The sequence below is a fragment of the Strigops habroptila genome, chromosome 1, assembly GCF_004027225.2.
Source record: "Strigops habroptila isolate Jane chromosome 1, bStrHab1.2.pri, whole genome shotgun sequence".
Taxonomy (NCBI): Eukaryota; Metazoa; Chordata; class Aves; order Psittaciformes; family Psittacidae; genus Strigops; species Strigops habroptila.
Window position 1 is genome coordinate 39,881,353 of NC_044277.2, and position 12,376 is coordinate 39,893,728.

Sequence of the window (12,376 nt, forward strand, 5' to 3'; positions counted from 1 at the left end):
ATGAAAATATTTGTATCTGAACTAGGGGTCTCTGAATAGTAGCCTAAAGCATGATGGATATCAGAATCAGGTTGATGTGCATGGTTCCACTTTATCTGATTATAGGCTTACACATTCAGTGAGGCTTACAGCATCAATTTCCATGGCAAAATAAAATGACGGGATGTAAGAGACTGATGTACTCTCAAGCACAATATGCAAAGTTTGTGCAACAGTGACAGATATTGCACATATGTGCACGTGCACAAGCAATGCATGTTGTGCATTTCAGATCAAGGAAATGAATAACTTGGCAGATGAGTGGGTGCAATATGAAGATGCATTTGGGACAGAGAGAGAAAAGCAACAAAGTTAACTAGATATGATAGAAGTAAAATGTCCCTTGGTTACTCTGGTGAAAAGACAAAACACAGAGATACAGATCTCATCTAGTCATGTGGAAAAAATGATAATGCCTTAAGTTCTGTAAAGATCTTGCATGGATTTAAAGTTTGCTTTCCCAGTCCAGAAATGGACACATCCTACAAAATCTGTGAACTCACCTTTCCTCTTTCAAAGGGGTCTTGATGCTCCAGTGACTGAGAGAGTTGAAATACCTCAGATTTGTCCTCATTCCCAAACAACATAATATGCACATTGGCATCAGTCCCTGCTCCTCTTTTGTCACCTGTGTATACTTTAATAGTATAGTCTGTCAGATTGCTTGCTTGACTTCCGTCTTTATGTAAGTTGCTATCTCTGTCATTCTTTTGTTTGCCTTCTCCAATAATAAAAGTTACTGGGATTTCTCTCAGTATTTCTGCCTTATTTGCATCCACAAAGAGAGCTCTGAAAAACAAAACCATGTTTTTGTGGTAAGTAAATCATATGTTAAATTAAAAAAAAAAATCCTGTGAATTTATGTGGGACATTTAAAGATAGACTTATTTTAAAAATATCCATTGACTGAACCACTCTGTGACAGTTACTTTAATTCAATGCCTGCTTAGTGTTTTCAACTATTGTACTATAAAATGACTAAAAAATGACTAGCTTTACATAATATACTTACTCATTCACTTCAAATACATAGATCGGATGTTCCTTTGCAGCTTCTTTCAAATGCAACTTTTTAATGTCCAGTTCGCAGTCTAAAAAGAAGGAAATAAAGTATAGTGAAAATGTTGTACTGCATGTCGAGGAATCAGGTAAAGTCTGTTGTTGATATAATGGTGTCGTTCCTGCTGCATGAAAGCATAATTTATTAATTCATTTATGAATACCAACAATTAAATTAAAAATCCTGGAACCATCATAACAGCCCTTATTTTTTTTCCTATTGGAAACCTCAACTTAGAAATTTAGGAGTAAGCATGTTGTTTGTCTAGTGAAGCAGAGGAGTGTTGTCCTCACTGTCCTTGGAAGGGCATGCAGACAAGATTCAGCATGACTCAGGCAGGCACATTTGAGGAGGAGAAGCAGAAATACATATGTGGTGCTTCCTCCTCAGTGAGTAGTTGACAAAAGGGCTGGAGTTCCATTCCACATGCAGCACAAATAGGATCTCGTAGGATGGCAGATATGAAGGAAGTTTGGCAACTTACTGTATACCTCTCCTGTTTGAAAAAGATTGCTCTCTGACTTCCTTTTGAATTTTCTGCTGGGGGCTTATAGGCATGGTGTCTATATAGACATGCTGTCTATAACACTGGCCTCAATCTCATGCCGCTAGTTAGTCATGAAGACTATTAATTTTCCATTCTCTTCTATTATTTGTCCATTCAGTCCTTTTCAGCAAACTACATCCTAATGTCTTCTACTACTATCCAAGTCCATTTAATTCTACCAATAGGAGTCTAAGTTAATGGGCTCAAGCTCCTCAGGAGAAATCTGAGAACTTGCACTCAAGACCTGCCTGGACAGTGCATGGAGAAAGACAGAAGCTTCAGGAAGGGATCTCAAACCACCTCATCTTAAAAACCTGCTCAGGTACTGGAAGAACCATAAATGCATTAGAGCAATACTCTACCCAAGCTGACCAGTCCTGCAGGGTGTACATGACCTTATATGCTAAAGAGCCTTTGTGTCTGGGGATTTTTGGTTCAAAGTCTTGTTCCAAACTAGTCGTAGTCCAAACAAGTCTAGGTACAAAATGGACATCCTTACTCATCTGAAGTGTTTTCTCGTCTAACTGCTTTGGAAGAAGTGTATTACACATCTGCCCAATCCTCTCTTCATTACACACAGAGCCAATAAGCCCCAAAGACCCTCCTTTGTGAATCTTCTTTTCAAAACTGACTGGAAAACCCTTGCCTGTCATGCTCTTTGTGGTGCCCTTTGGCAATTGCCATGTTCAATGACTGTGTCAGACACACGGCCACAGTCAACTTTCACAACTGAAACTGTGAGAAGCAAAAGTAGTGAGCTATATGCCTTGTTCTCCAACAGCACCATGTGTTCATTTACAATTCGTTATTTGAATGTTCCTTAGTAGCATGATAGCCATTCTTCAGGTGAGACAAAGAGATGTTAAAGTTATGATGATTTTAATGAAATTCGGTGACAAAACTGATGATTGCCTCATAAAGTTAAAATCCCCCTCTGAATGTCAGAGGGAGAAAACAGAACAGGCAGGGAAAACAGTGAAAATAAATGAATCACAGAAGGAAAATTAAACAATATCAGTTTCTTATGTGAGTTACAATTATTCTCCTAGATCACTTATCAATAAATCAGATATTAATTGCAGAATATAATTATTCATCTTAATTGTCTGTTTTTCTTTCTTCTATGGAAAGGAGTAGTTTACTTTCTTAATGCAATAATGATATAGCCTTTAGATTCAAGGATTTTAATGTGTCAAAATGTAGGATTTCGCTTTATAAAATAATAAGTTTTAGCAAAAATAGCCAAAAGAAATTAATCAGGATTTAACTCTGGCAGTAATTTCATTGCCTTTAACAGGAGGCTAGCTGTGTGATTCACATCACTGACTTTAGAGAGCAGCAAAAGTACTTTACCTGTTTTACTGCTGACGAGAAGAACAACTTTATTCAGTTCTCCCAACTCAACAGCATCCACGGTAACTAGAAATGACTAAAATAAAATTATTTAGCATCACAATCTTAAACTATATTACTGAAGTGTATAGGAAGATTTGAAAATAATGTATAGTAATTACAAGAATAGATTAAAGCATAAATTTTAAAGTACTTTAAGACAGAGTACCTCATTGTCCTCTCCCTGCTGGACATTCTGCAAAGACCAGAGGAGGGATCTGTCCCCAGTGTCGCCATGAGTACCATATATACATGCAGTCATATGTACCAAATTTCTCTCACTTAAAATATTTCTAGAAAATACTGTGAGATGATATGTAACCACTGCAATACCAAGCAGAAAGAGATCTTGTTAAGACTGTGCCACAACCTTGCACAGCTATTTGACAATGTAGCAATGTGCAGTCACATATAATTAAAAAATCAAACACTCAAAAATGATAGTAGTTTTTTTTTTCTTTTTTTTCCCAATTTTGTCTTGTACCTATAAACACTGGTGATACTTAAAACTTTACCTTAAACTAGAGAAAAGCAGCCTATGCTTTATGTTGTTTGTAATAGCACATTATGGAAAAAATACCACAGTCAGATGCCGTTTTCTTTTTATGGTGAATGCCTAATACATAAATGCCTAATAGATAAAATCCTAATTAGTCTGAGTCTCATCTATCACTTTCAGGATCTTTACAAAGAGTAACTGGGGAGACAAGTCCTTCAGACTTCATCATCTAAGAGTTGGAGAGAGAAGCTCCTTGCATACGATTCAGAGCAGCTAAGTTACTGCTTTGAACGTCACTGTGATGGAGCACATCCACTAACTATAGTGGGAGCTCAGGAAGAAAGGTCTACCTCGGCTGAAGTCACCCATAAATTTGCGTTGTTTGCGATTCATGAAGTGCTTATAGTTATTTAATTGAAGACAAGATGACAACATCTAAGCACCTTTGAAAGTAAACTCATACACAGGGCATCTGTTTATATTCATCTGCATTTTACTCATAGAACCAAGTGATGTGACAGTTCTGAATATTCACCTCTTTTAATCATCTAGTTATCATCTCCTTTTTATTCCTGGAGATGCTGTGGTAGAAGGGTGTGAATCCTGACCTTGCAAAAGGCTTCTGTAGAATGAAGCTCTTCTCAGAGCTTAGATCAGTGAGACAGCTATCCCATACAGGACTGTGTGTATAAACTGATTACCCGCATCCTTTGGAAGTCAAAAAGACAAAGTCCAGGTAAAGCAGACAACAAGCTGTTATATCAGCTTTCAAATCTAATGACGATCTAAAATACTGAGTTCAGTACAAGAACCACTTCTGTTCTATGGGCCTTGCCTGCTGCAGTTGAGCAGGTGCATGGAAAGAAATCCATAATGGCAAAAAGGTATTTAGTTTTACCTGTACAGGTTAAATTAGTAAAAGCCTAAGTAGTAGAGGATACAGGTAAGTTTAAAATGGAAATCAAAAATTGATGCTGCCTAAAAACCAACAAATCATGGCTTGGTAAGATATAAGAGAAAAGATTAAATACAAGGACTGTATGGAATATTGTGGGTGGTGTTACAACCAAGATGAAGAATCAGGAAAGGAAACTGTGTATTTGCTAAGGGATGCAATGCACTAAGTCTTGTTTCTTTGCAGAACAAAGAAACCTTTGCAGTGCTATTTTTGGCTATAATTCTGATTTTCTAAGCATTTTCTTTTTAATTTACTTGACCTCTGTTTCGACCATCTCTCAGATCTGAACCTTGAGAAGTGAGGCTGGACCAGCCCAAAACAAGAGTGAAACAATTGCATTTGGAAGGCTGGTTTGTTGGATTGCTGTGTCAGAGAGCAGCTACAATGGGCCTGCCCCATGAAGGTGGACAAGACAGAAGCTGAGCAGGACCCCAGTGCAGGCAGTTCCTTCATGACCAGGTAACAGTCCTGTGGTATCTGCATGTGGCAGCATGATCTGTTAACAGTTCTGTATGCAGCAAACAGTGAAAAATATCTGGGATCCATCCTGGTGGTCGAGGTGGGAGCAGCAGTAGAAAGGGCCAGAGACAGGACTGAAAGTAAGGCTACTACACAGGTCCAAGGTCCATCCAGAAGACAGCACCAGAGGGAGGACTAGAGACAAATACATATCTGATGTAGCTCAGGCATGATCTGAAATGGACACCCTGTGCCCATCCTGGCTGAAGGTTCCAGGTGAGTCTGGCCAAGGCAAGTAAGATCTATAGTCTTACCGTGGCCCTGACACACTGCAGTCAACTAGAGATTGAATTGAATGAACTTTGGATCAGATTATACAGTGAATGGAACTGGCAGAGTACCTTGTACAAAAAAGGGCAATTGAAAGAGACTAATGTAGGCAAGGGAAGATGGCTAAAATGCTCAAATGGTAGTCTTTGTTCAGGTAGCGGGATCACACCATCATAGGGCAAATGTGGGCAAGTAGAGTACTGAATAGATTGGATAGATAGATAGTAGATAGAATTGGATAGAATATTGGATAGAATATTGGATAGAATAGATACTCTGCTCTCTGTAGGGTACTGAATAGATTGGAAAGGTGAAAGATGAAAAGAATCTCTGAAGTTACATATAATGATAACATATATGAATGTTACAACTCCATGAATTTTATAAAATTCTAATCTCATAATCTTAGTGTGAATTATGGCTCTGTGCTAACTTTGTGGAAATAATTAGCTATTTGAAAGTAGCGTAATACATTTGTATTTCACCTTTTCACTATTTAATTGTTTTGCCTTAAAAGATATAGTAGTGCAAAATTCACCTTCTGTACAGCCCTGTATGTGAGAGAAAGAGAGCACTGTTTCATCCTGGGGGATTCCTGAGGTGTAAGCATCTCAAAGGAAGGTACAGTGAAGAGGAACTATTTATGTATATAGTCAGCTGGAGGCTTCTCCCCATTAATACACCCAAAGGCACATGAGTGCACAGCCAGATCTCAAGGGTCTGCACTGCATTTTATCAACTGTGTTTTGATGGTTTCAATTAGCCATTCGTATATGCTTCATCACGATCCCAAATACAAAATAAGGAAAAGATAACTAAGAGGTGAAATACTAAGGCACTCTATGAATGACAGAGCTGTATCTGAAATTGAACAGCACATGGCTTCTGGTTCAGGTGATTACGATCAGCGGCTTTCCGTACCAATTAACACAACATTGGGTTTGCTTTTATCTGAGAAAAAGAAAACCAAGAAGAAAATAAATTCGATTTAGAGAGCTGACAGAAAAGCAAATACGTTTTGCACCATAAATTGCAAGTAAGTTTGTGTGTAAAGGATCCCTTTGAACTCCACGTATGCCACCTGCTGTGGAGCTGCTTGGAGCTTTCTTGGGCATAAAATGGGAAAGATTTGGGGGAATATGTTTTTTCACTGTCCTATTTTTTTTCTCTCACTGTGGTTACAAATCGCTCCTTGAAGACTTCTAAAGCATGTGTGGGAAGAAATAAATGCAACAGAGATAAGCTATTTTGCTTGTTTGTTTTTTCTTTTACCTAAACACATAGGTAATATAATCCCTATTCCTTTTTTTGAGATTTTTTTTAATCTCTTGATCTCAAAGCATTTTACAAAGAAGAAAACATTACAAAAAAAACCCCAAAATTAAGAATTATCTTTTTAACCAAGAGGTCAGTGATAGAGCCAGAGTCATCAGGGTTCCAGTCTCAGTGGCCATTTATCACCCATGCTGCATCTCTCTCTCACCATTTCAGTGTGCTAGTAATATATCCTAAATACTTCTGCATGTGACAGCAATCAGGCTTTTGCAAAGGGCATACTCATGTGCTTTATGTTAATCTGAAGGTCCTCTTTGTTTCAGTCTTGTGTATGACGGAAGCCGTTAAGCCCTGTTCTATACCCATACAGTACAAGTCTTCAAGCAAAAATAAGAGCTCTAAGCAGTATAAAAACTAAAGCCCTGTTAATTCTACTGAAATTACTTGCATGCTTATATTTAGACACATGCAAACACCTCACTGAAACTGAGCCGTAAATTCCAGTCCAAAAGCATATTGGGGTTGTTCATTTAACACTTACTTCAGCTCACTTTGGATGAGCTGACTTATTCTTTACCCAGGAAACTCACTTGTTTTCTGCATAAAACTCAGACACAAATAATTTGAATATTAAGTATCATTATTTGGTGTGCTTATTAAATTGAGAACTGTTCTGTCATATGGTGGCATTCAGTAAGCATTAGAAGAATATGGAAGATATAGTGGATTTTAGATGAAAGGGTTTCTTTTATTTTGCTTAACAAAGGTGACATTCGTAAGAAAATTGTTAAGCCAAATTTAACAGGCATAAATATTTGTAGTGTATAAAGGTAATAAAGCTGATGCTTATATGTAGGTTTGAGCTGTTATTTACTGAAAATGTTTGGAATGTGCAAACAAAAAAAAAATCACTTACTAGTGAATGAGCTATAAAAATCATATTGTTAATGTCAGTAATATGAGCAGCCGAGAACTAAATAAAGGAGAGTAGAAATATTACAATATTGCAAGAAAGATAGATTATTATAAACTCTTCTTTGGAGCATATAATAATGGTTCTGTGCAACCAAATGAATATTGTATTTCCCGCTTTATGGTACAAAAATTAAGCTGAGTGGGTAGTATTTTCCTTCATACATTTTAAATTCTTATCCAGACTTTATGAATCATTAAATAAAGACAATAAAATTTTCTGTTTTGATAAGGGTTTCAGTTGTCATATTAGGAAGTGTTAACCTCCTGGATCATGCTACTCCTTTGAAGTAGATTTAGACCTACCAGAAAGTGCTTCTTTTAATGGCCACTCTACAGGGAATTCAATCCATCTGTCTCCATTAAAAGAAAGAGGAAGTGTTTTATTTATGGTGAGACGAAAGGTATCCAGGGTTGATGTGTTCTGCATTTTAAAGTAACAAGGAGACAACTGGGATATGCTGTTTTCCAAACTCTGGAGACCAAGTCTCACTTTATAAAGTGTTCCCAAATCAGATGATAAGTGTATCTAGGAAGCAACGGAACAAGGAGTTAGCATCCAAACAGAGATATATATATATGCATAGCTAATTTACAGGAAGGGAGGAACTTTTCTCTAAAGGGCTCAGCATGGACCTGGCCCTATTTGCATCAGTCTTGGTGCTAAAATTCCCGCTGAGTTCAAAGGCAGCAGAACCAGGTTGACTGTAAGCACTTACAGGACTATTAGCTTTATAGTCTAGGGGCATTCATTGTAATTATTCTATCAAATTCAAATTACATACTGCACTGATTTCTAAATGTGCACACTTACTGTTAATGCCATTTAAATTGATATGCATTATTAACTATGATTATTTGTTGTCAAAAAAAAAAAAAAAGAATAAAATATCCTTGATCATCATGAACTTGAGAAAGCCAAAAATTAAAAATGAAATCTAGTATGTAACTGAAAATTTTAGTTCTGCTTTTCTGGAATATTTGAACAATAATATCTGCAATCTTTACAGCATTATATGATTATTTCTCTCTAAAAGGAAACTCAAAATTTAAATATAGACAAATGTATAGATTATTTTACATCATATATTATTTGGTTCTTAGCCTGATGTTCCACTTTGTTTTCCATGGAAACCAGATTCGACTTGCCGTTGCTTCCATAAAAAACCATAACCAACTTGGATAAATTTTCTGACAACTTTTCAAAGTCTGTATGTATTTCTTCTTGATGTTTTGTGAAATAAATCCTCCATCTGCCTTCTGAGCAAATAAAATAAGGAAGACAAAAAGAAAAAAATAAAGATTAAAGATTTTTCTTTTCTGTTTTCCTGTGTTAAACAGGGTACCTGAGATAAAATTCCCGACATATCTTAGTCTACATGGGGAGCACTAATATATAAGCATTTCATCTGGGTGCTGGTCAGCTCCCTGTGTATATTTCCATTTCTTACTATTACAAAGGAGGAAATATTGTCAGTACTAGTAAGTATAATGATGTATTGTGGTGAAAGTATTCTCACATTATTATTTCAGGACTGATGACTAAAACAATTGATGTAATGGCAGAAGAGGTACCTGAAGTCATTTGCTCTTTTCCTAAAGGCCTGGCAGAAGTGCTCTTTCTCTCCTGAATTTCTAATTAAAAAAAAGATTGAAGACCAAATTAATACTTTTGTAGAATAGTGTCTAAATGATAATAAATGCCTGTATTCATCTCTAGTTAGGCAATTGACTATTATATCATTTAGATTAAAGATTTAACTAGGAAGTGTACAATGTGATTTTCTACTCAAGCATCATCTACATATCATCCTATTTAATGAACTGACTCTAGAGCTAGCTTTTTATTATGAAATCACTGTGACGCGAAGATTTGAGTATTTTTCATTTTAAATCATTTCTGTTTCATGTATACAATTTATGCTCTGGATATATTAGACATAATTGGATGTATTTAATGCCCATTTTGGCAGCTGATGTTTCTCCCACTGCTATCAGCTCCTACTGATTTCAGTGGGATTTGTTATAGACCAAAACTACTTGTAAACATTAGATAGAGGCCTGAACTAAAGACGAAAATCCTTATTTTGAGAACACAACCAAGTTTGGATTTGTCAAATATTGTATAATAAACCTCACAGGAACACTTTCTTCTTTTACCAAATCAATGCATTCTAGTAGAAACAGAAACTTACATATATATATATATAACCTTAAATACATTAAATATTCCCATATTTTATTTAGAAAAGTCCCAACATACAATCTAAAAGAAAGCTGAAATTATTTGCTTTTTGCACCATAATCGCTTCCTCCTTTTCTCTCCAGGTTTCAAATGATCAAAAGTTAGAGATGACAGAGCAGAGGAAATGGACTGCACTGCAGTTCTACTCAGTCTCAATAGGCTATTACTGGACAAGCACAGCCATGCAAACTCAACTACAACAAGCAGAGATGCCCTCGTAGTTAGGAGGAAAAAGAACTAAAATATTTTCTGTAATTTAAGGATTCATCTACACTCTCTATTTACTTCTCTCAGGGGCAGGATCATAAGAAATACATCAGCCTTAAAGGTGCATACTGGGATTTGGTTACCTACTGATCTGGTTGGGGTGTGCTGTGCAAACCAGATGGTACTCATATTGAAACCACAGCACAAGGAGGTAGGGCGCACATTTCCTTCTTGCCTTGACAAAGATTGCAGTCAGTCACAGGCAGTGGGGTCAGGTCAAAACTGCTCCTCTGTGGACTGATTATCCACATGGTGCCCATTAAAAGTATGTCCAGTTTCTGGCAAAAGCTATGCAAACAGCGTGGCACAAATAATGTAAAAGAGTCTTCTGAATACAATGGAGGCATTTTCTCTACTGTGTAAATATAGTTTGCCCCCACTATTTACCTTGTTTTCACTATGCCTAGCAAGTAGCCAGAAGAGATATTTGAAGCTTAAAAAGTTGTTTGTAGGTGGCAAAGTAGAAGACTTGGAGAGGCAGTAGTTTGTAAAAATAATAGGCCAAATTATTAGCCATTTATGCCACTGTAAATCTGGAGTAACAAAGCAGAAATTATCTTCTGACAAATAGTGGTTATTAAATAGTACTAAAATCCAACAGTGTTCAGACACACTAATTTCCTATACAATGACAATGTTCTACCAAAATATTTTAAACCAGAACTTGTTTATAGAAGCAAACCACATAGCTGCATTCTGCAGTTTTATATTAATTTTTTAGCAAATAGTAGTTTGAAGATAATATTGACCTGTGACATTCAGAGTTACTGAGGCAAATCTTTTTCCATCGCGTCTGTCTTTTAGCCATGTTTGAGCCATAAACAATGTTTCTGCCCCTGAAGCTGCTGGCGCTTTCACAATAATCTTCTCCAGAAGCCAGTCAGAGCCTTTCCCTTTTTCGACCACTACCTCTTGCAAAGTCCCAACATCAACTGCTTCCATTTGAAAAATATCCACCTGAAAAATTCAGATTCAAAAACACATATGGAATGAGAACCATCAAATGAAATTAATGAAATTGAAATATGAAAATACTTTTTTTCATTAAGTCAATAAATACCAACAGAACCAGAGATTACAAGTTTAAAGATGCTAAACACCTGCATTAAGCAGTATTCCCTTTGTGGTTCTGCAATTTGCTGCTAAACCACCCATTTCCCCAGAAAGATCAATCAGTTGCTTCTGCTCAATTCCTGAGGGATTCTCCTTCCCAGATTTCATACTTAATGATTTACAAGGGTACCATTCTAAAGACTTCTTACTCTCAACAAAATAGACCCCCATGGCTCCTGTTTGAGGGGTGAAATGCAGGGAGTGATAAGGACAGAAGTGAACATCACAGAGCAGTATTTTATTCTCTTAGAAAAGAATGACAAACTTGCTCTCAGATTTGAATTAACTTGTAGGATTAATTTTAATAAATGTAACCGAAATTAAAGAAAAATAGCAAAGTTATGTTTAAATAAGTTTTACTATTCTCTATCAGTTGAAAAATCCACAATAGTTTTAAAATATTTAGAACACTGAAATGCCTAAACAAAATGGTGAGATGTCAGACATGAAACATTTTCACAATATGTGATTTTGGCTTTTTGTGAGTCCTACACCTACTTACTCAGCTGGAAAACAGAGATTAATTTCTTGACATAGAGACCTTGCACCTGTTTTGCTTTATAAATTTATGAATTATCATCCCCTTTCTATTAGGGTTGATGACTGGTAAAATCTAGTGTTATTTGTGATCGAATTTCTAGCATGATTTAAAGATACAAAGATATTTTTGAGGGGACTGGATTGCAATAACAAGCAAACCCACTTGAGTCCTGAGAAGTCTTCCTAATGTAATTCGCACTGAAGCTGCTCAGCCAGAGCAAAAGGGCAGTAAACCTTATTCAAAGGATTATGCAGAGATGAAACAGAGAAAAGCAATTCTCTTGCTCCACTAGCCACAGTTATGTGTCTTCCCTGGACAGGTTTTCCAAAGAACTGATGAAAGACTTGTCACCAAGACCAGCCTGACCAGTTTGCAATGTAATAAGATCCACCATAAGTTAAAATATTGAATTTGAAATTACAGATAATATTTCACCACCCATTTAAAGAAAGAATCCCCAGAAACAGGAAAAAAAAAATCAACTTTTTTCTTTAACTTTTTTTCTTATTTTTCATTAATATATGTACATGTCAATGTGAATGTGTGCATTTGTGAACTACACCTTTAACAGTTTCCTAAAAATAATCACCAACCTGTCATTGAATTACTCCATGGCTTCTTCTAGACTGAAAAGTAGTGTTATTCAAAAACTGCTATAGTGCATTATCTAACCATGACA

The 12,376-nt window shown here is 36.3% G+C and overlaps 1 protein-coding gene across 1 annotated transcript in view; it reads right to left on the reverse strand.

The window, feature by feature from the left end:
* RP1 (RP1 axonemal microtubule associated) overlaps positions 1-12,376 on the reverse strand; it is a 193,036-nt gene that overhangs the window by 7,293 nt on the left and 173,367 nt on the right. Inside the window, 8 exon segments of the mRNA XM_032919831.1 lie at positions 543-828; positions 1,052-1,130; positions 3,000-3,075; positions 3,208-3,362; positions 7,838-8,060; positions 8,613-8,791; positions 9,107-9,166; positions 10,793-11,000. Of these exon segments, the coding sequence (XP_032775722.1) occupies positions 543-828; positions 1,052-1,130; positions 3,000-3,075; positions 3,208-3,362; positions 7,838-8,060; positions 8,613-8,791; positions 9,107-9,166; positions 10,793-11,000 (1,266 nt within the window).